Genomic DNA, 21,759 nt, shown 5'->3' with positions numbered 1-21,759 from the left:
AGATATAAATGCTGACACTGATAGATGGGATCCAGCCAGGTAACGAGTGGATATACACATTGCAAATGTTTCCAAGTCTTTACTTACTTATATTCTATTTTAGCCTATGTTTAATCTAACAGTGTGCAAAGGTATAACAATAATGTACATATTTTAAAGTGGTCACATAATAAAAATTAAAAATTATAAAGAAACATAAAAGTGGCAATCTTTGAGAAACCACAGAGGAAATGTGAATGAACAATTAGAGGAGAAAGTACATAATGATGAGACAGGATGAAACGCTACAGTGAGGAAGATGGACAAAGTCTACCACAGCAGCAAGAAGATCAACCAGTCCATCCTAAGGGAAACCAACCCTGAATGCTCATTACAAGGACTGATGCTGAAGCTCCAATACTTTGGCCACCTGATGTGAAGAACTAACTCATTGGAAAAGACCCTTATGCTGGGAAAGAGTGAAGGCGGGAGGAGAAGAGGGCAGCAGAGGATGAGAGGGTTGGATGGCACCACCAACTCAATGGGCATGAGTTTGAGTAAATTCTGGGAGACAGTGGAGGACAGAGGATTCTAGTGTGCCGCAGTCCATGGGGTCACAAAGAGCTGGACATGACTTAGCAGCTGAACAACACCAACAACAAGGAGAAGAACTATATGCCAGAGGACTAATTAAACAGAAGTTCTGACTGCAAGCTACTGATGAGCTGTGATCAGTCATGATGGGATTCCACCGCTGGGCACTGCAGCATAAGTGAAGGTGACAGACCCATATCGGATAAGCTTACCAGAAACCGTCATCATGGAAGGTCCATGAAAAGGAAGAAGAACAGGTTTACATGGGGCTGCCACTGTTTCACGTGGCTACGACACCCAGCCCTTACGTACGGATGTGGGTGAGCTTGCATCTGCTCTGACTGGGCCTCTATTTCAGTGGCTAGGGTGCACCCTGAACTAGTTAGTAAATCCTCTGACCACAATCTTTAACCGAGGTGAACATCCATGGTTCCTGACGTGATGGCCGGACACTTCTGAGCCTGGGAGCACCCACAGACTTTCCTTTCCCAATTCACCCAAGAGAATCATTCAGCTGCCCTTACATTTCCCCTCAGCCTTATAAGGAAAGATTTTAGTTGCTGTTCTGCTTACATCTGAGAAGCTAAGTTTACCTACATAGTAGAGTCCTGCAGCGGTGGGGGAGGAGCAGTTAAATGCTGCTCAGAGGTTTACAAAAGTGGTCCAGCGGTTAAGTCTGCCATGCAATGCAGGGGACATAGGTTAGATCCCTGGTTAGGGACTAAGATCCCACATGCCCTGCGGAGCAACAGAGCCAGCACAGCACAGCTCGCGTCTGTGCCATAACCAAGGTCCTGCAGGACACATGGAGAGCCCAGGTGTCGCAACCAAGACTCGATGCGGCCAAACAAACAGAAGTCTACCAGAGTGGCTTTGGAGTGTGGAAGAAGCAAGCAGGAGAGGGCGCGGAGTTTAATAAATGCTCCTGTGGGCTACACATTGGGATCTACTGTTATATCTACTGGGCTTCCCTGGTGGCTCAGATGGTAAGGAGCCTGCCTGCAATGCAGGAGACCTGGGTTCAATCCCTGGGTCGGGAAGATCCCCTGGAGAAGGGAATGTCAACCCTCTCCAGTATTCCTGCCTGGAGAATTCCATGGACAGAGGAGGCTGGTGGGCTATAGTCCATGGGGTCGCAAAGCATCAGACACGACTGAGTGACTAACACTACATTTCAATGATTCAAAAAGTCCTGAGGTGACAACTCCACGATCAGTTAAGAGTTAAGTTTCTTAATAAGATGCAGCAGGGGGTTGAGATCAGGTCAGACGGTCTCTGAGGTCTCCTATCCTTCAAACTCTACGAATCAGTTCTGTCTCTGGTGGGTCCAGGCCTGTGTGTGGGGAGGGATGCCCGTGCTTCTGAAGCTGAGCTCACGGGGGCCTCAGGGGCTGAGTCCTGTCTGTGACCTGGGACGGCCCTACTGGCTCTCTGCTTCTGTTTTCCTTCACAGTGGCCACTGAGGAGCCATCTCCTCACCCGGAATATCCACAGACCACCATACAGGCAGCCCTATAAAGAAAATAAGTCCCTGGACTGGCTGGAGCATAAACATAAAAAGAAATGTTATTTCCCACTCGGGACGGACGCCAGCAGGAGGACAGGAAATCTGCACACAAATGAATGTCCAGTGACCTCCACACGCTTCCAAGGGGCCTCCCAACTCGGGCGCCATGTTTATGTCCACCGCCTGCACACGGGAGCTTCTGTGCCCAAACCCAGGGCCACAGACGTCCTGGGAGAGCCGTTCAGTTTCAACCCTGGGTGGGGGTCCGCGGGATTGGACAACGAGAGCCTGCCGTCCTCACATGAGGCCCTTCCCACTGAGCTCTGCTGTGAGAAGACCCTGCAGAACCGAGCAGGAGTGCACACTGGTGAACATTCAGTTCAGTTCAGTTAGTTCAGTAGCTCAGTCGTCTCAGACTCTTTGCGACCCCATGGACCGCAGCACGCCAGGCTTCCTTGTCCATCACCAACTCCCGAAGCTTGCTCAAACTTCTGTCCACTGAGTTGGTGATGCCATCCAACCATCTCATCCTCTGGGGAATGTTAGCAAGAACCCAAGAACGAGACCCAAACCATGACCACCTTGGCCAGGGACAACACAGAGCCTGAAGCCCCCAGCTCACTGTCTGCCTCGAATTTACACCTATTTCTGGAAAATGACATCTGCCTTCTTTTCGAGACCTTCCTTGAGGAAGGCTCTGTCACCTTTCCCATCCAGTCAGTATTTCTGGGACTTCCTCTTTAGGACTTCCGTTTCCGTTCTGTATTTCATCACGACCTTCCACACCGTAAGGCCACATCCTCCCCTAGAGGTAAAGACTCAGATCTCTGGTCCTGCAGCTTCCATCCGGCCCCCGTCTCCCGCTCCTGGTGGGCCTGCTGACCACACTCCCCAGTCCCTGCGCTCTGCGCATCTCTGCATGTTCCCAACACCTAATTTCACAAAGGTCCTGCCCTGGGCAACAGGTCTTGATGAGAAAAGAGGAGTCTGGTAGGATGCTTCCAGGCGATTGGGACCTGGAGTTGTAGCTCAGATTCTCCCACCCCCCACCCAACATGCCATTTTCTTCCCATCACATCATCCAAGGACAGTGTCTGGGAATGCGCTCGGGTGATGAAGGGGCTGAGATTTCAGACGGTGACGCTGTTAAGAGAGGACGAGGTCCCAAGCTACTGAGTGGCCATCAAGGCTATCACAGCCTGAAGAAGGCTCTTCACGCCTCACCTGAGACCCTGGGATCGAATTGCTCCTGGTGTTGGTCTGTTCTTGCCCTCAGAGTAGTTTCCTCCAAGAGATGATCTCAGTAGATCAAGCTCTTCCTTGAGACATATTTTGTTACAACTGTATTTATTATCTCTTACTTTTCTATGGGTTCCTATCATATCTTTCCAAGACACGAGGACAAGATGCAAACATTTTTGTCCATGATGGGACTTGGCCTGCTGTTTTGTGTATGCTGACTGGTGTGATCAAGAACTTTTTGAAGTATGGGATAAATTATCTATGCACTGGGTCCTAGGAACAGAAATTTTTTTTTCCGGGTTCTTTTATATCTCAATCTTTACATATACTTAATAATTTTTGAAATGTTGTATCACCTTTTTAGATGATCTGCGTCCATCCATGTGTAAGATAAATATATATATATTTTTTAAAGGAAAATGTAGGTGAATTTTAGGGTTAACCGGCATAGCATGTGGAGAAAACTCTGATAAACTGTAACCCTTTATAAGATGTAAAACATCAGCAATGCTCCAGACAGAGGTGATCCAGGAACATTGCTCCGTGAGCCGATGTCCTCGGCCGGCGGCCCTTCCTGTCCCGGGGGTCCCGGAGCTCCTCAAAGCGGCTAAAAACGACCCACGCCCCCGTGGCGGTGGGAACTCACCTTCGCACTTGAGCAGGAAGAAGTCGGCACCGGGGCTGAAGGAGGCGCTGAAGTAGGTGCAGTTGTCCACCAGGTCACAGGACAGGCACTGCCGGTTGAAGCTGCCCACTGTGCTGGCGCTGCGGGGAGGGCGGGCAGGAGCGGTCACCGCGGGCAAGACCCTCAGTCCCAGCCCTGCGAGGGGCCCGCCGGCTTCCCCTACAGGGGAGGTCTGGGGGCGCTGTCTCCCTGCTGGGACCCCCTCGGTGCCAGGCTTGGCTGTCACAAGCTCTCCCTGCCCCGCCAAGGACAGGGGCCCCCGGGCACAGCTGCTTCTGGGGGTCACTCAGGCGGGGCGGGTCCTGGTGGGAGAGTGTGGGGTGTTGTCTCCAGCGCTGTGTCCCTCTGAGCAGGCGACCAGCGTTCTGGGAGCAGCATCTACGGGCTCTGGGGTCTCACTCCCCTTGGAGCGCCTGCCACCGGGTCAGGGCAAGACAGGGGCTCCTGAAACTGCAGCGCTTGGGCTCCAGGTTCCCCCACGACCAGCGAGTGAGCGGGAGGGGGCTGCTCACGCAGGGGCCGAGAACAGGAGCGGGCGACCCGCAGCTGTCACTCGGGGCCTTGCTGATCAAGCACGATTTCACGCCCCGAAGACTTAGCCAACAGGCGTCATCAGAGGCTACAAGACACCGCGATGCCTTTCGCAGCACTGGAAGAAGCCCGGGCTGAGTTGCTGGCACAGGGAGCGTCCGGACGCGAAAACCGTCCACCGGGCCGCAGACTTTCGGTGGGAAGGGGACAGCGTCCTGACAGGGCAAGTCAGAGGCAGGTGAGTGGCCGGTCTACATCCCCCTTTGCTAATATGGGATGGGACGGATGGGATCATCCGGTGGACAAGCAGAGGTGACCTGTCCATGGAGACAAGCGGGCCTGTGACTGCAGGGATGTGCCCAAGTTTTCTCTGCCTCTGAAAGGACCCCCCTGTGCAGCCCTTACTCTGCGGCTGGAAGGGGCGGCCGTGCACCTGACGGGGTCGGGGGGCAGGTACCATCCAGGCCACAGGGGCCTCACACCACGGAGTCCCCTTAGGTGGCCCTGAGCCGGCGGCAGGAACCAGCCGCTGCCTCCTTCCCGTCTGGAAAGCGTGGCGGGGGTGGTAACGGTGCCCCATCGTTGGGGCAGAGGGTGGGCGGGGTTGGGGGAGAGGGCGGGGGCAGGGTTGCTGGGGAGAGGGCGGGAGGTGGGGGGGCGGGGTTGGGGGAGAGGGCGTGGGGGTGGGGGCGCGGTTGAGGGAGAGGGCGTGGTTGGGGAGAGGGCCGGCGGGTGGGGTTTGGGGAGAGGGCGGTCTGGTGGGCGGGGTTTGGGGAGAGGGCGGGCGGGTGGGCGGGGTTTGCGGAGAGGGCGGACGGGTGGGCGGGGTTTGGGGAGAGGGCGGGCGGGTGGGCGGCGTTTGGGGAGAGGGCGGGCGGGTGGGCGGGGTTTGCGGAGAGGGCGGACGGGTGGGCGGGGTTTGGGGAGAGGGCGGGCGGGTGGGCGGGGTTGTGGGGAGAGGGCGAGCGGGTGGGCGGCGTTGAGGAGAGGGGTTGGGGAGTCAGGGTGCGGAGTGGGGAGTGGGGTGGGGACGCACCTGTACAGCTGGCGCCGCCTTGGCAGGTCCTCCGTGCTGAGGAAGTAGCTGTGAAGATCAGCGGGGGCACAGAGGTTAGCTGGCTTCCGGGCAGGTTGGTACTTGGCACGTCAGGCCCGCCCCCCGCCGCCCCCCAGGGGTCGTGCGCTGTTCAGGGCCCACAGCTGGCAACTTCCTGCCCGGGGCCAGCTCCCCGTGGGCGGCAGGGGACGGCCACACTCCCACGGGCTGAAGGCGCCGCTCCCGGGCAGACCTCCGCTGGCCCAGGTGTGCCCGCACCGCCCAGGGCTCGGCCGCAGGGTGCACAACTGGGTCTGGATGCGGGAATCCTTCACAGGGCCGGGAGTCCAGACACGCAGCCCGACTCCAAGACTCCTCGGCCCATGCCCGCCCGGGACCCCACGCGGGAACCCAGGCTCTGGTCCAGGAGCAGGCAGGGTGGCAGCGTCCCTCCTGCCTGAGTGGAGCCCCAGCTCCTGACGTTACCGGCCCCGACCGTTTGGAGGAAGTCCCATAACTTCTTTCCGTCTTGGCCCTCTCTCTCAGAAGCGCGGAAGCAGTGAACGTGCGCTGGGGAGGCCCTTGGCTCCCCGACCCCACCCCCGAGAGCCAGCAGAGGCTCAGGGCCCCGCATGGCTGCAGGCCCGGCAGCGTCTGTTGCTAGGACCCGGTGACTCGGGACGTGGCGTGGTGGCAGCTAGGGCCTTGAGACGGGGAGCGTCGGGGCCAAGGGCCCTGCGAGCGGAGAAGGACGTGGGGTGGCAGGAGGCCGCTCACTCACATCTGACTCCGCTTCTCGTCGTAGGACAGGATCTTGGTCACGTCCCAGTCCCCGGAGGTGATCGACTGGATGTTGTCGTTGCTGCTGTTGGGCTGCAACACAGGCGGGGGCGGGGGTGCGGGGTTGGGGAGGGGCTGGATCGCAGCCTCCCTTCTCAGCCCCGGGACCCTCAGACACGAGGTGGTGAGCAGGGCCTCCCTGGGGTGGCCCCTCCTCCTGCCCCACCCTGGCCTCCTCTGCCCATCCCCGATTCTCTGAGTGCTGCTGTGACGGGCAGGACCCCTGGTCACCGCGCTCATCAGCCAGCGCGACTAGATCGCCAGCGACTCCTGCTGTGAGCTCTGCATCTTAACCACCAGTGTCTCATAGGCTGGGGACAGCGTTCCTTCACAGCTTGTGAATCTAGTTCGTGGGTCATCACTATAGGGGGACGAGGAGAGAGGAGAGAAACACGGGGAAGTGGATATGACATGGCAGGGAAAGAAAGAATAAAGCCAGGAAGGGAGGGGGTGGAGGCGGCGAAGGCCACCCTGGCCTTGGTTCTCATGGCTGTTCGTCACAGGGATGGTCTGAAGGCATTCTCCTGCGGGTTGCACATTTGCACACACGGTCTATCTCCAAGTGCCTCCCAGAGCAGAATGACTGTGACAGTTTAAACCATAACACATGGAGAAAGACGTGGCTGTCCCCACAGGGCCGGGGTGTGAGACGCAAGGCGTGAGCCATGGGTGCCCTGGGAGCAGGGACCCCAGGGGTGGTCTTGGGACAAGGGACAGCCAATGGGGTCAGGGCCTGTCGGGAGAAGCGGGGGGCCAGGGGACCCACAGGGCAGTGGGGGCCGAGGGTCCCTGGAGAGGAGCTCTCCTGGGGGAACGTGCTTCCTGCTGGGTGACTAGTGGGCACCCAGCCCTGGAGCCTGCCCCATCAAGGCTACTCAATCTGGGGCATTCTTGGAACTTTTCCTTGGAGATTACCCTTGGGGTCATACCATGAATAGGAATCTACAGTCATGGGATATTTTTGAGAACTTTTTAAAAAACAATTTCATTCACATGTCCTGATCCTGAACAGCTCTGGACCTGCTTCAACGCGGACCCATCTGCCTAGGGCGGTGCAGGTGGAGGACAGCAGCCCTCGCTTCCCTCCTAAAAGCGGGTCCCTGAAGGGCAGCCCCGGGGAGCACCCTGCGGGGAGGGGGCAGGCCTCCGGGTGCCTCCCCTGCAGGGGGCGGACTTGCTGGCGGCCTGCTCTGTCTAAATGCACTGTATTCAGCTCCCCCGTTCCCCGATCAGTGACCCTCGGCCCTTTGCCCGAAGCTCCAGCGCAGGCAACGGCAGTGCCTCTGGCTGACGGTGGAGGTGGGACACGAGGGCACGGGGCCGGCCCCCAGGACCCAGAAGAGGGAGGCCAGGCTGACCGGGCTCCAGGACACAGTGGGCTACGTGTCCTGGGCTCAGACCCAACAGAGTGCCCAGGGTCTCCCCTGACGTCACCAGCAGCATCACGCGTGTCGCGCTCCTGAGCGGTAACGGGAGGGGCGAACGCCACCTCCGTGCACTCAGCACGGCTGGCTCAGCAGGGCTGTTCAGCCCCACAGGGGAGCCACCTTTCAGTTTGGGGCCCTGCTCCCCTCTGCACACCTTGAAGGTGACAAGTGCACTCAGCCCTGGCCCCGGGGGGCCAATCCCACTTGCTAAGCAAAAACTGGGGAGGCTCACCTGGGAGGGGGCTCACCCAATAGGGGGCTTACCTGGGACGGGGCTCACCTAGGGAGAGGGCTCACCCGATAGGGGGGCTCAGCTGGGAGGGGCTCGCCTGACCGGGGAGCTCACCTGTGAGGAAGAGACGGTGATGTGGTAGAACTTCCCCTGCCCACCCTGCGGGATCGCTCGGACAAAGAAGAACTTCCGGCCATCCTTGGAGAATACCGGCTCTTCATTCTGCGGACAGAAGCCATTGCTTAAGTCTATGAACTGCTTCATTTGGTTTCAAGAGGGTTGAACCAGGATAAACACGTCTTGAAATACACTTTCTGTGTTATTTCCAACAGGGATAAAGTCTATGTGGGGCCTTTTCTCTCCTTGGGAATCACGTGTCAAACCTCCAGCTTCCTAAAAGAAAGTGAGGACTTCAGAGACGACAGCTCAGCACTCGGGAAGTGCAGGGTCAGGCTCCCCACTTATCTGGGGCCATGGAATCCAGGGTGCCCTGAAAAATTCTCCAGGGGTGTTTGCTAAACCATTTAAAAAACTGAAGTAGAGTTGATTTACAATGTCGTGTTAGCTTCAGGGGCATAGTAAAGTGCTTCAGTTATGTATGTGTGTGTATCTGTACATATATATATTTCAGATTCTCTTCTATTATAGGTTATTACAAGACACTGAACACAGTTACTTGTGCCGTACAGTTCAGTTCAGTTACTCAGGCGTGTCCGACTCTTTTCGACCCCATGGACTGCAGCACGCCAGCCCTCCCTGTTCATTACCAACTCCCAGAGTTTACTCAAACTCTTGTCCATTGAGTCAGTGATGCCATCCAACCATCTCGTCCTCTGGCGTCCCCTTCTCCTCCTGCCCTCAATCTTTCCCAGCATCAGGGTCTTTTCCAGTGAGTCAGCTCTTTGCATCAGGTGGCCAAAGTATTGGAGGTCTTTATTATTTTATATACAGAAGGATGTATATGTTAGTCCCAAACTCCTAACTTATCCCCGCCCCCTTTGATAAACATAAATTTGTTTTCTCTGTGAGTCTATTTCTGTTTTGTAAAAAAGTTAGTTTCTATCATCCAAGGAGTTAACGATCATAATTCTGAAGAAGCACAAACCTGATCTTGCCTAAAAATGGATTCTATTCTTTCCATCCTTTGACCTTTTATTCAATAAAATCTACCTCATACTGAATAGCCCACCATGGAGACAAGAAGAAAGACAGGAAAAAAGCCCAGCAAACCAGGACAGCCCCGGTGTGTGCTATGACGTGGGTGGGAGCACGGTGTTCTCTGGGTCTCACTGTGCTTCCCAGCCGCTGTCGAAGGAGCGGGGCGTTCCCCACGCCCATTCGGTAGGCAGCGCACGTGCTTCCCAGCCGCTGTCGAAGGAGCGGGGCGTTCCCCACGCCCATTCGGTAGGCAGCGCACGCTTTCCTGGATTCTCTGTCACTGTTGGCTTCTCGGTGGGCTCGGAGGTATAGAATCCGCCTGCTAATTCAGGAGACTCAGGTTCCAGCCCTGGGTCGGGAAGATCCCCTGGAGGAGGGAATGGCAACCCACTCCAGTATTCCTGCCTGGGAAATTCCACGGGCAGAGGAGCCTGGAGGGCCATAGTCCACGGGGTTGCAAACGGCAGGACCACGCACGCACTGTCTCCTTCCCCTGGAGACAAAACCAGCATTCCCAGTTTTCCCTGGGGGAGAGAATTCCAGGCTGGACTCAAAGCCGGCGCCTGGAGCGTGGGCCTGCATCTTGGTTTGCCCTCAACCCTAAAAGCTGAGGAGTCCCGCTCGGTGCCCAGCTGCACCCCCTCAGGTTGGCGGTCGCCTGGACGGGCAGGGGATTTCGCTTTGGGGGGCGACACCCCAGCTTCTGTGAAGCTGCAGCTTGAAGGTTTCCAATTAGTCGGCCACAACATACATTTTCTGATTCGAGGAGATCCACGCTAAGGCGGAGGGGAACAAATGGTAAATAAACCCCAGCTGGCAGGAGAAGAACTCATTTCCCCGTGGTGAATGAACACATGCAAATGTGATATGCCCAGAGAAATAAACCAACATGTGATTAAAGTGACATTTAATCTTCATGAATATTTGCAGTAAAATGAAACCTCTAATCTGCAAATATTTATTTTTCTATTTAGAGTTGGAAGCATGGTATTTAAAAATAGAGGTGACGGGAAAACCCAGCAGTAAATCTGGCTTTTTACAGGCACTTTTATTTGCCAACCGCAGGATGGATACCACAATACTGCATCTGTTTTCTGGGGCGGGGGGAACTGTCTGCACTTTTGGCAGAGAAAAATACTATGAGTAAATGTAATAAATAATTAATCCTGGCCCGAAGCCTCGCTTGTACACTGAGAAGGCCCCACGCATCGCCATGTCATCTTCACATCCATCCTGGGAACATTCCTTGGCAGGAAGGGGGAAGACCAGCCTTTGAGCCTCGCTGAGACCTGGTTTCTCACGCAGACGTGTCTTTAGTGGGAAAGTGCAGTGACTTTCGGCCAGGAGTGTACGTGTGCACTCAGTCGCTTCAGTCCGACGGCCACTCCAGGGACTGCAGCCCGCCAGGCTCCTCTGTGCATGGGATTTCCCAGGCAAGAACACTGGAGTGGGTTGCCATTTCCTCCTCCAGGGGATCTTCCCGAGCCAGGGATCGAACTGGGAAGGCAGCGGTGAGAAGGGGACCCTCTGACCCTGGCTTCCCCACAGCGCTCTGCCCATGAGGAGACAAACTGCACCCTGCTTCAGTTAAGTCAACCCCCCTCCTCCGGCTCAGACAGGAACTGCCCGTGGTGGGAGGCCTGGCCCCCCGCAACCCCCGCTCCCCACCTGCAATGGCCGAGCCCTTCCACGCCCCAGGCACAGAGTCTAGGACTCCACCATGTTCCCCGCTTTGGGACCCAGACAGCCTCTCCCTGTCTTCACTGAGACATCCTGGAGATGGCTGCTCCAGCAGAGTCATTCCTTACAAAGCCGAGGACGACACAAACGAAGACATGTTCATAAAAGCAAACCCTCCGCAGCTTCGGGCACGTTCGCCATGTGGCACATGCCCTGGCGGGTTTCCATCTCCCTGGGGGGTGCCCGGAATCCACTAGCTGCTCCTCCGCCTCCAGCTCGGCAACCGCAGCAGCCCCCACGCAGCCTCCCACTTCTTGACTCTGGCATCCCGGGCATCTCAGGGACCTGGAGTCGCATGGCAGGCGGCCCCGGTCACTCAGCGCTGTGCCCTCGGCAGCATGACTCGCACCAGCCGCAGGGCAGGAACCATTCAGATGCCGTCACCAAAGAGCAAAGCGTGCTTTGTCCACCCGGTGGCACGTTGTTCAGCCGTGAAGCAAGTGGAAACGGTGGACGTGAGTTTTTGAGATCCACAAAGCGAGGTGTCTGGCATGATCTCCTATTAGTGGAACAGATGACTTTACGCAGATAATGAATTTTTTCCCCGACTCTTTTGCTTCAACCACTTGGGCATTTTGTGTGATTTTTAAGAGGCACGTCGTAACATTACATCTGGTGCTTGTGCTCGCATCATTGGTCCAGGTGGCACTCAAGAACTCCTCAGCTCCCCAGCGAATACTTTATGACGCCTGAACACAGTCTCATGATGGGTATTTCCTAGCGGGGACCTGGCATTCAAAGTTGGACACAGGAAACAAGCGGCCACACGAGTGTTCCTCTTCTGCAGCAGGCGGGCCCAGGGCAGGACACAGATGGATCTAAAGAATCGCTCCTTTGGTGAGGCCGCAGCCCTCCCCTGAGATAACTGATGGAAGGTGAGGCCAGACAGCTGACTCTGCAGGTAACACAGGTGTGCACGGAGCTTCTAGGATGTCCTTGGAGAGCCACTGTGGACAGTCCAGCTTCAGTCATTCTCCACGAACGGACTCTACCCTGTCAGTAAAGAAGCGCACCTCTGCCGTCCCCACCATCGTTCTGAAACTCAAATCCAGTTTGATTTTTCCCATAAAATTTCAGATGATTTTCATCCCATTCGGTAGGATGAGAAGGAAGTGAGCTTCCAAAACCTTCCACGTGTGCTTTCTAACATCAGGCTGTGCAACGAGACAAAAATAACCGAAGAAAGAAAGTACCAGTGTGAAAGGTTTTATTTTTTGTGGGGAGTTGAACTTTTTTTGTCTGGGTGATTGACTACAGATCTCATCCGATCGCCTCCAGTTCCTCAGGCCTGCTTCACCTGCATCTCTTAGCAGAGTCGGGGAAGGAAATCCAGGGAAGACTCAGCGGACCCGTCCAGAGTCCCCTCCTCAAAGGACGCTTCCTCGAAGCAGGACGACAAAGTCAGGAACGTCAGCCACGTTTCGTCTTCTTTCAGCAAAGTGGGCCTCGCAAGTGGCTCAGCGGTAAAGAACCTGCCTGCCAGTGCAGGAGATGCAGGTTCGATCCCTGGGTCGGGAAGATCCCTTGAAGGAGGAGACGATATCCCACTCCCGGATGCTTGCCTGGAGAGTCCCGGGGACAGAGGAGCATGGTGAGGTACGGTCCATGGGGTGGCAAAGAGTTGGATGCGACTGAGTACCTGTTAAATCCAGGCAACTCGTGTGGACTCGTCCCCGGTACACCAGAGGGACACCCCAAGACCTGAGAACACCGCACGACCCTGGGGCAGGCTCTTGCAGCCCCTCCCACAGAGCCCATGGCTCTCCAGCCCTGCTGGGTCTCCTGGGGCCGGGGACGAGGAGGTGCTGAGCGGCCCTACCGCCCCACGGAACCTTGCGTGTGTGTGTGTGTGTGTGTGTGTGTTGTAAAACCTGGGGAAGGGGGACACGGTGGCTGGTGGAGGCGGCGAGTGTGGGATTTACACACGGAATAGTTACCTGTCTGTGCAGCCAGGCTTCACTTTCATCCTCATGTTTCTGAAACGAAACAAGAGTGTTAGAGGAAGGCGTCTGTGCACATCTCGGGTCTCTGATCGGTGGTGTAGAAGCAGTCTGGCTCCCTCCGCGGGGGCCGCACAGGCTCGCGGAGGAGGCTGGCTGCTCTCTGCCTCGTCTGGTGCCGCGGCTCAGAGCTGAGCGCGCGTGTCCTGGAGCAGGGAAGACATCACTCACCCGGCCACGAGGACAGACACTGGGGTGAGAATCCTCTGCAGGACTGCCATGCGGTGGTCACCCCTGACCAGGCCATGTGCTCATTTAAAGGCTGTGTGTGTGTGTGTGTGTGTGTGTGTGTGTGGACATGTGTCAAATTTCCAGTTCACAACTCTGAGTAACCCTCAGGACTTAGACCACAGGTGAACAGTCAGTCTGAGAACTGTGTGTAAAAACACAGAAAGGGAGACGACCAAACCCACCGTGCTGGGCACAGCTGCTCAGCGGCACGCGCCTCGGCCTGTCCCCGGCCGCTCTGCTCTTCATCCGCGGACTCTGACCACAGGCAGGAGGACTGTCACCAAGGACCCCACAGGGCCAGGGGCACAGACCCCAGGGCCCCGCGGCATGAGCCGCCCCAGCCTCCCAGCTGCGCTGTGCCTGTTCCTCCCTTCCTTCCCCTCAGGAAGCTCATCAGAACAACCCGGAACCTGCTCCAGACTGTATCACAGACAAAGTAAGTCACCAGCCCGCGGAGGACGCTGGTCCCAGCCACAGCTCCCTGGGACCGTCCTTGGACTGCGGGATCAGGCTGTTTGGGGGCAAATCCCAAGTCACAACACGGCTGCTTTGCAAGCCCGTCGCCTCCCCAGTGGGGAAATAAAAATTTAGGGCCCCCAAAAATAAAAATAAAAGTTTAGGACCTGAAAAGGGTTTCTGAGAGATGAGCCTGGGTTGAGTGGACGTTTCTCGGGGCTCAGGGAGCGTGGAGGACGCGGCCCAAGGCCAGGGAAGTCTGGCTGCGGGTCACTCCTCGATCCTCAGGGGAGCCGGCCTGCTTATTTACATTTTCATTCCTCCTCCGGCTCCTTCCTTCGCCTCTTCCAACCGCCCACTGAGCCAGCCTGGGGCCGCGGGAACACAGCAGTGACTCGCAGACAGGAGGCTGACTGCCCAGGGGACTGGCTGGCTCTGGCCGGGCTAGGGGCGCTGACGCTGAAAGAGCCAGGCCCGGCTGCAGCGCTGGGCCCTGGGAACGCAGGCCGGGCCACTCCCCCCTCCAGCGCCAAGTGGAGGACGGGGGGCAGGCCCCTTTGTGGAGTGGCCGGGGGCGAGGAGAACGGAAGGCTCACTTCTGGGACCTGGCGGCCGCGCGGCTGAGCCCTGAGTCTGTAGCAGTTCTCAAGTCAGCCACCAGGCGGCAGCAAAACGGAGGCCCGCGAGCCTGGACCAGCCGGCGCTCAGCGTGTGGGCATGTGTGTGTGTGTCTCTCAGTGTGTGCGTGTGTGTGTGTGTGTGTGTCTCACTGTGTGTGTCTCTCAGTATGTGTGTGTGTGTGTGTGCGTGTGCGTCTCTCCCTCTCTGTGTCTCTGTCTCTCTCCCTCTCTCCCACGTGACCCTGACCCCCGGGAAGCGCCCGCCGCCTGCCCGGCCCCCCTACCTTGGTGCAGACCCCCGTGGTGGCGTCGCAGAGGGTGAGGATGGACACGTTCTGCGCCCGGCTCAGCCAGTTCACGGCGACCTTGGTGCTGGTGGCCCACTTGACCATGGTGATGTAGTACTCCCTGCAACAGAGGGCGCGCTGAGGGCCCCGGGGCTCTGGGCGGCGCGTGCGGAGATGCGGGAGTGAGCCCCCGGGGCGGCCCTGCGGACCCCAGCGGCGCCCGCAGCGAGGGAGCCGTGCGCTTCTCTCCGAGCTGCCCCCCAGCCCTGAGCTGCGCTCCTGCACTGGCACCTCCCAGCCGCCCCCCCACCTGGGTTCTGTAAGTGGGCGGGTGGTGCTGCCTGCTGCCCGGCTTTCCTGCCACGGGGACACTCAGCGCCACGTGGGGAAAGCGGCCAGGACGTCTGAGCCGAGAAGGGCTCCGGGGGCGGGGATACCTGTCCCCCTCCTCTCCCCCGGCCCCGAGGGAGGGAGCCGCGGGGCTCCCGTCCCCAAGTCCCCAGGGCCATTCTCGCTCTAATTAGGGAAGCGGGTACCGCGGCTCTGGGCAAGTGGTGGACTTGATCTGACATCTGAGCTGTCATGCACCTGCTTTTACCCAAACCTGAAAACCCCAGACTGTTCTGGGCCACTCTGTACTCAGCCCCTGGGTATTTAATTCAGTTACCCAGAGCCACTCCCCCCACCCCACCAAATCAGGATTTTTATGAAAAATGTACATTGATGAGTTAGAAGGACATGACAAAAAAAAAAAAAATAAGCAACTTCACAAAAACACGTCCCTCCGCCCGCCCGACTCTATCTGTAATGAGATCTCGTGTTCAGAATGATGACTCCACGTCTGACAAGATCTCTTATCGCTAAGACGCTGCGTGTTTGCGGGACGATGCCCGGAGAGCTGGAAGCAGACCCGGTATGCTCAGTAATTACTGTCGGCAGAAGGATCTAAGCAACCCGGCGCGCTGACACAGCCTTCAGCTAGTCAGGGGATTAAATCGCTGGGTCCCCCACTTCTCACGACCGTTAGTCACAGCTGTTAATTCAGCCAAAGCCGAGAGCACACGACGAACACGGCAGGGAGGCCTCTGAGCCAGGTCATCAGCTCTCTCGGGGCGGAGAACAGGCCCTGGAACCCCCGCACAGTCCCTGGAGATTTGCTGCGGACACGGTGGAGAGTCGTTCAGCACAGCCCAGCTCATGCTTTTCCACCCTCTCGGGTTCTGTGAGTTTCTGAAATATGGCTGCTCCTGTCACCATCTGCTCCGCAAGCTCTCGGGCTCTGGGAACCCGTGTTTGTTCTGCGTGTTTGTTCACGGGACCCACTTTCCCACCCTGCCTTTCAGCGGCTCCGGCTCTGAGAGTCACGTGTCCTTCTGGCAGCTTCCGCTGTGGCTTTGCTGTCGTGTCAGTGCCGCAAGGCTGGGAGCTGTGTTTGTAACGATAGGCTCTCACAGTCTGCCTGGATCTTTGCAGCCAGGAAACATGTACTCAGCTTTGCTCCTTAAAAAGCCACTCAGGTCTGTGCCAGCCCGTGTTGCACACGGAACACTTTGAATTTCCAGTTACACCATAAATAAGCTCTGGTCCCTGTTGGACAGACACTGCGGCGAGCCGGGCGTCCGAAGGGCCTGGTCTGGGGACCTGTTTGGTGCAGGCGTTCCTGTCGAGGTGTGATGGAAGGTCACAGAGACAGGCTGCAGAGGTTTGCTATTTAGAAGTGCAACCAAAGAGGTGAGATGAGGAGACTGTGAAGAAACTGGAATTGAAAATGAGAAAATGAAAATGGAAGAAAATTTGGGAAGCTCCCCCAGAAGGCAGAGGAAGGGGTCCCGGCGGGGGAGAGATGGAAGACAGCAGATGGTCCTCACATCTGAGAATCTAAGTGCTTCTCCGATGGACTGACGGGAAGAGAGGCAATCGCTGAAGGCACCGCAAGATGCCGACACAGCAGGGGCGTGAGCTGCAGATTAAAGGGCTTTCCAATTCCAGGGAAATTAACAAAATGCCCAAAGATGTTCTCATAGACTCTTAGACTTCTACAGGAAGAGAAATGCCACAACAATTCAGTAACAAGGTAACAAGTTTTGAGAAAAGATACAGATTTATGCTGATCTCAGATTTCTCAGCTATTTTAAGTCTGTTCTTGTTGAGTTGCTCAGTCCTGTCCGACTCTGTGACCCCATGGACTGCAGCACGTCAGGCTTCCCTGTCTATCACCAACTCCTGGAGCTTGCTCAAACTCATGTGCATGGAGTCAGTGATGCCATCCAACCATCTTATCCTCTGTCATCCCCTTCTCCTCCTGCTTTCAACCTTTCCCAGCATCAGGGTCTTCTCTAATGAGTTGGCTCTTCACACCAGGTGGCCAAAGTATTGGAGTTTCAGCTTCAGCATCAGGCCTTCCAATGAATATTCAGGACTGATTAAGGACTGATTTTCTTTAGGACGGACTGGTTAGATCCCCTTGTAGCCCAAGGGACTCTCAGGAGTCTTCTCCAACACCACAATTCAAAAGCATCAATTTTTCGGCTCTCAGCTTTCTTTATAGTCCAACTCTTACATCCATACATGACTATTGGAAAAACCATAGCTTTGACTAGATGGACCTTTGTTGGCAAAGTAAAGTCCCTGCTTTTTAATATGCTATCTAGGTTGCTCACTGGAAAAGGCAATGGCACCCCACTCCAGTACTCTTGCCTGGAAAATCCCATGGATGGAGGAGCCTGGTGGGCCGCAGTCCATGGGTCGCAAAGAGTTGGACACGACTGAGCGACTTAGCAGCAGCAGCAGCAGCAGGTTGCTCATAGCTTTTCTTCCAAGGGGCAAGCATCTTCTAATTTCATGGCAGCAGTCACCATCTGCATCTTTGACTGCATCTTTGACACATCTCTGACTGTGTGGATCACAACAAACTGTGCAAAATTCTTCAAGAGATGGGAATACCAGACCATCTTACCTGCCTCCTGAGAAATCTGTATGCAGGTAAAGAAGCAACAATTAGAACTGGACACAGAACAACAGACTGGTTCCAAATTGAGAAAGGAGTATGTCAATATTGTCATCCTGCTTATTTAACTTATATGCAGAGTACATCATGAGAAATGCTTGGCTGGATGAAGCACAAGCTGGAATCAAGATTGCCAGGAGAAATATCAATAACCTCAGAAACGCAGATGACACCACCCTTATGGCAGAAAGTGAAGAGGAACTAAAGAGCCTCTTGATGAAAGTGAAAGAGGAGAGTGAAAAAGCTGGCTTAAAAGTCGACATTCAAAGAGCGAAGATCATGGCATCCAGTCCCATCACTTCATGGCAAATAAATGGGGAAACAATGGAAACAGTGACAGACTTTGTTTTCTTGGGCTCCAAAATCACTGCAGATGGTGACTGCAGCCATGAAATTAAAAGACACTTGCTCCTTGGAAGAAAAGCTATGACAAACCTAGACAGGATATTAAAAAGCAAAGACATTACTTTGCTGACAAAGGCGCATATAGTCAAAGCTATGGTTTTTCCAGTGGTCATGTATGGATGTGAGTGCTGGACTGTAAAGAAGGCTACATGACGAAGAATTGATGCTTTTGACCTGTGGTGCTGGAGAAGATTCTTGAGTCTCTTGGACTGCAAGGAGATCAAACCAGTTAATCCTAAAGGAAATCAGTCCTGAATATTCATTGGAAGGACTGATGCTGAAGCTGAAGCTCCAATACTTTGGCCACCTGATGCGAAGAACTGACTCATTGGAAAAGACCCTGATGCTGGGAAAGATTGAAGGCAGGAGGAGAAGGGGAGGACAGAGGATGTGATGGTTGGATGGCATCACCGACTCAATGGACATGAGTTTGAGCAAGCTCTGGAAGTTGGTGAAGGACAGGGAAGCCTGGCGTGCTGCAGTTCCATGGGGTCACAAAGAGTCAGACACAACTGAGTGACTGAACTGAACTGAACTCTCACATCTATATGTGACTACTGGAAAAACCATAGCTTTGACTAGATGGACCTTTGTCGGCAAAGGTGTTTTAAGCCTAATGATATTTAATACCTCAATGAGCTTTTAATAACCCATATCTTCTTGTTTTGGAGAAGGCAATGGCAACCCACTCCAGTACTCTTGCCTGGAAAATCCTATGGATGGAGGAGCCTTGTAGGCTGCAGTCCATGGGGTCGCTAAGAGTTGGACACGACTGAGGACTTCACTTTCACTTTTCACTTTCATGCATTGGAGAAGGAAATGGCAACCCACTCCAGTGTTCTTGCCAGGAGAATCCCAGGGACGGGGGAGCCTGGTGGGCTGCCGTCTATGGGGTCGCACAGAGTCGGACACGACTGAAGCGACTTAGCAGCGGTAGCAGCATCGTCTTGTTTACACCATGTCTTCTACTTGAATATACCTTTTACTAAAAGCTATTCAAAATTAAAGGCTTAAAATGAAAAGCTTCACACGTAGGAAGATGATGTCTGATACCAATCCATTTACAGCCGGTCCTAAACTACTACCAATCTGATGATAAATTTGAATGCAAATATCAAAAGTAATTATTAAGTGATAAAATGATATAAAATAAACACTGGGTGACTATTTCATAGAATTATAAACATTTAGTAAATCTTTTAAAGAAAGGTTAAAAACAAAGGTAGCAGCCATCACAGATGATGCATCTTGTATTTAAGACACAAACATGCTACCTCCCTGGAACAGGAAACTAAACAAGAGAAACTTTCAAAATAATTATCAGTCTGGGCAGGCTTGAACTGATAGTATTCGAGCTCCACGAGGGCAGCGCTTCACCTATGGTCAATACTTAATATTTTTTTAAGAAATGAATTTATTTCTAACTGAAAGACCAATGAATTTCTTTTTTTGAGAGGGGGCAGCTAATTAAATAATAGACACGTGTACCCCAATGTTCATCGCAGCACTGTTTATAATAGCCAGGACATGGAAGCAACCTAGATGTCCATCAGCAGATGAATGGATAAGAAAGCTATGGTACATACACACAATGGAGTATTACTCAGCCATTAAAAAGAATACATTTGAATCAGTTCTAATGAGGTGGATGAAACTGGAGCCTATTATACAGAGTGAAGTAAGCCAGAAAGAAAAACACCAATACAGTATACTAACGCATATATATGGAATTTAGAAAGATGGTAACAATAACCCTGTGTACGAGACAGCAAAAGAGACACTGATGTATAGAACAGTCTTATGGACTCTGTGGGAGAGGGAGAGGGTGGGAAGATTTGGGAGAATGGCATTGAAACATGTATAATATCATATATGAAACGAGTCGCCAGTCCAGGTTCGATGCACGATACTGGATGCTTGGGGCTGGTGCACTGGGATGACCCAGAGGGATGGTATGGGGAGGGAGGAGGGAGGAGGGTTCAGGATGGGGAACACATGTATATTTCGATATTTGGCAAAACCAATACAATATTGTAAAGTTTAAAAATAAAATAAAATTTAAAAAAAATACTAAAGTTTCTAACAGAAAGACCAATGAACTTCTTTTTTTTGAGAAGGGGGAAGCTAATAAAATAATACTAAAGTTCACATATAAGAAGAAGTGGATGAAAATGACAAGATAGTTTAAAGAGGAAGACTTATGAGAAGGGATTTATTGCTAATGATACAGAGTAGTTATAGACTTTGTAACTGATGTAACACTCAGTAGATCCATCATGATGGGCAGCCTTGTCACAAGGGTTTATATTAGAACAGAATAGTTTATCTAAGAATTTAATATTTAATAATATTAAACTGTCATCCCAAATCAGTGGGGAAAGGAAGACTGATACAATAAATGGTGCTGGGAAAATGATTATTTTAAAAAAGGTGCAAATAAAGGACAAGTGTGCATTTCTAGATAAAAATATCAGGAAAACTTATCAAAATACTTGGAACAGTTACCTGTGCATAGTGAGAGGGCAAGTGATTGTTATTGTCTATAATGCAGAGATGATTTTTTAAATAAGAAAAAGGTTATTAAGGATAACTGGAAGTTTCCAATTTAAGTTGATGGATCTATCACATTTATTTCTGTCTTCTCTCCCCAGAAACGCAATTACGATGATAATGAAGGAATAAAGCAGGTATACACCCACATAAAGATTACAGAAACGGTTTCACCACATTTCAGACGTAAGAGTCTCGAGGGATGAGGCTAGTTGAAGAAGCAACAGATTGAAATGCCTGCCGAGTCAACCCCAGAGAGAATTTTGGGGACCTGGAGGTTGAGGTGCAGTCAGTATGGGGTTGGAGAAGGCAATGGCACCCCACACCCCACTCCAGTACTCTTGCCTGGAAAATCCCATGGATGGAGGAGCCTGGTAGGCTGCAGTCCATGGGGTCGCTAGGAGTCGGACACGACTGAGCGACTTCACTTTCACTTTTCACTTTCATGCATTGGAGAAGGAAATGGCAACCCACTCCAGTGTTCTTGCCTGGAGAATCCCAGGGATAGGGGAGCCTGGTGGGCTGCCGTCTCTGGGATCGGACAGAGTCGGACACGGCTGAAGCGACTTAGCAGACTTAGCAGCAGTGTGGGGCTGGGAAATGTGGCTGAACAGGAGTACCATCTGGGAGAGTCTGGATGAGACAGATGGTGCAAGAGAAAACAGAGAAACCTGACCCACATTTAGACATGTTAGTTCATCCAAATATCTTTCAGTGGGGGAAAAAAAAGACATAATCTGCAGAGGAATGAGGGTCAGACTGACATCGGGTTTGTCATCGGCCACACCGACACGAGATGGAATTATAGCCCCCAAAATGAGGGACAGTGGTTTTCAAGCTGCAATCCCACATACAACTAAGGTTTTCAACAGACGTGAGAGAGACATATTAAAATATTGCAGAACTCAGAAAGTTTACCTCCCATAGTTCTTTCTTAGGAAAGCATCTGGAGGGCGTACTCCAGACGGAAGTGGAAGTAAATCAAGAAAGAAGATGATGCGAGACCAACGCAGAGAGCAGCGAGGGGGTCCCCCTGGGTGGCACAGCGCCGATGTGAAAAAGAACAGTGAGTCCAGACTAGAGTCGGGGCGGCGGAGCGGCCTTGCAGGGACGCACGTGGGGAAAGAGGCAGAGCAACAGGGTACCTGCTGGAGTCTGGGGGGAAATGGTGAGGGTGTGATAAGATAAAATAAAATAAAATAGCTCAAATAAAAATAAAGGCAATTTAAAAC

At 53.6% G+C, this 21,759-nt stretch overlaps 1 protein-coding gene across 3 annotated transcripts in view; it reads right to left on the bottom strand.

Annotated features, from left to right (window-relative positions):
• Positions 1 to 21,759, bottom strand: part of DPP6 (dipeptidyl peptidase like 6) — a 787,207-nt gene that overhangs the window by 59,824 nt on the left and 705,624 nt on the right. For all 3 annotated transcript variants that reach the window (XM_070368978.1, XM_070368979.1, XM_070368980.1), the window contains 6 exons: positions 14,563 to 14,686; positions 12,909 to 12,947; positions 8,188 to 8,295; positions 6,356 to 6,447; positions 5,575 to 5,622; positions 3,969 to 4,087 (listed from right to left, as the gene is read on the bottom strand). In XM_070368978.1, the coding sequence (XP_070225079.1) occupies positions 3,969 to 4,087; positions 5,575 to 5,622; positions 6,356 to 6,447; positions 8,188 to 8,295; positions 12,909 to 12,947; positions 14,563 to 14,686 (530 nt within the window). The remainder of the gene's footprint in view (positions 1 to 3,968; positions 4,088 to 5,574; positions 5,623 to 6,355; positions 6,448 to 8,187; positions 8,296 to 12,908; positions 12,948 to 14,562; positions 14,687 to 21,759) is intronic.

The sequence above is a fragment of the Bos mutus genome, chromosome 4 (genome assembly GCF_027580195.1).
Source record: "Bos mutus isolate GX-2022 chromosome 4, NWIPB_WYAK_1.1, whole genome shotgun sequence".
Lineage (NCBI taxonomy): Eukaryota > Metazoa > Chordata > Mammalia > Artiodactyla > Bovidae > Bos > Bos mutus.
This window is presented reverse-complemented; position numbering and strand designations above follow the sequence as displayed.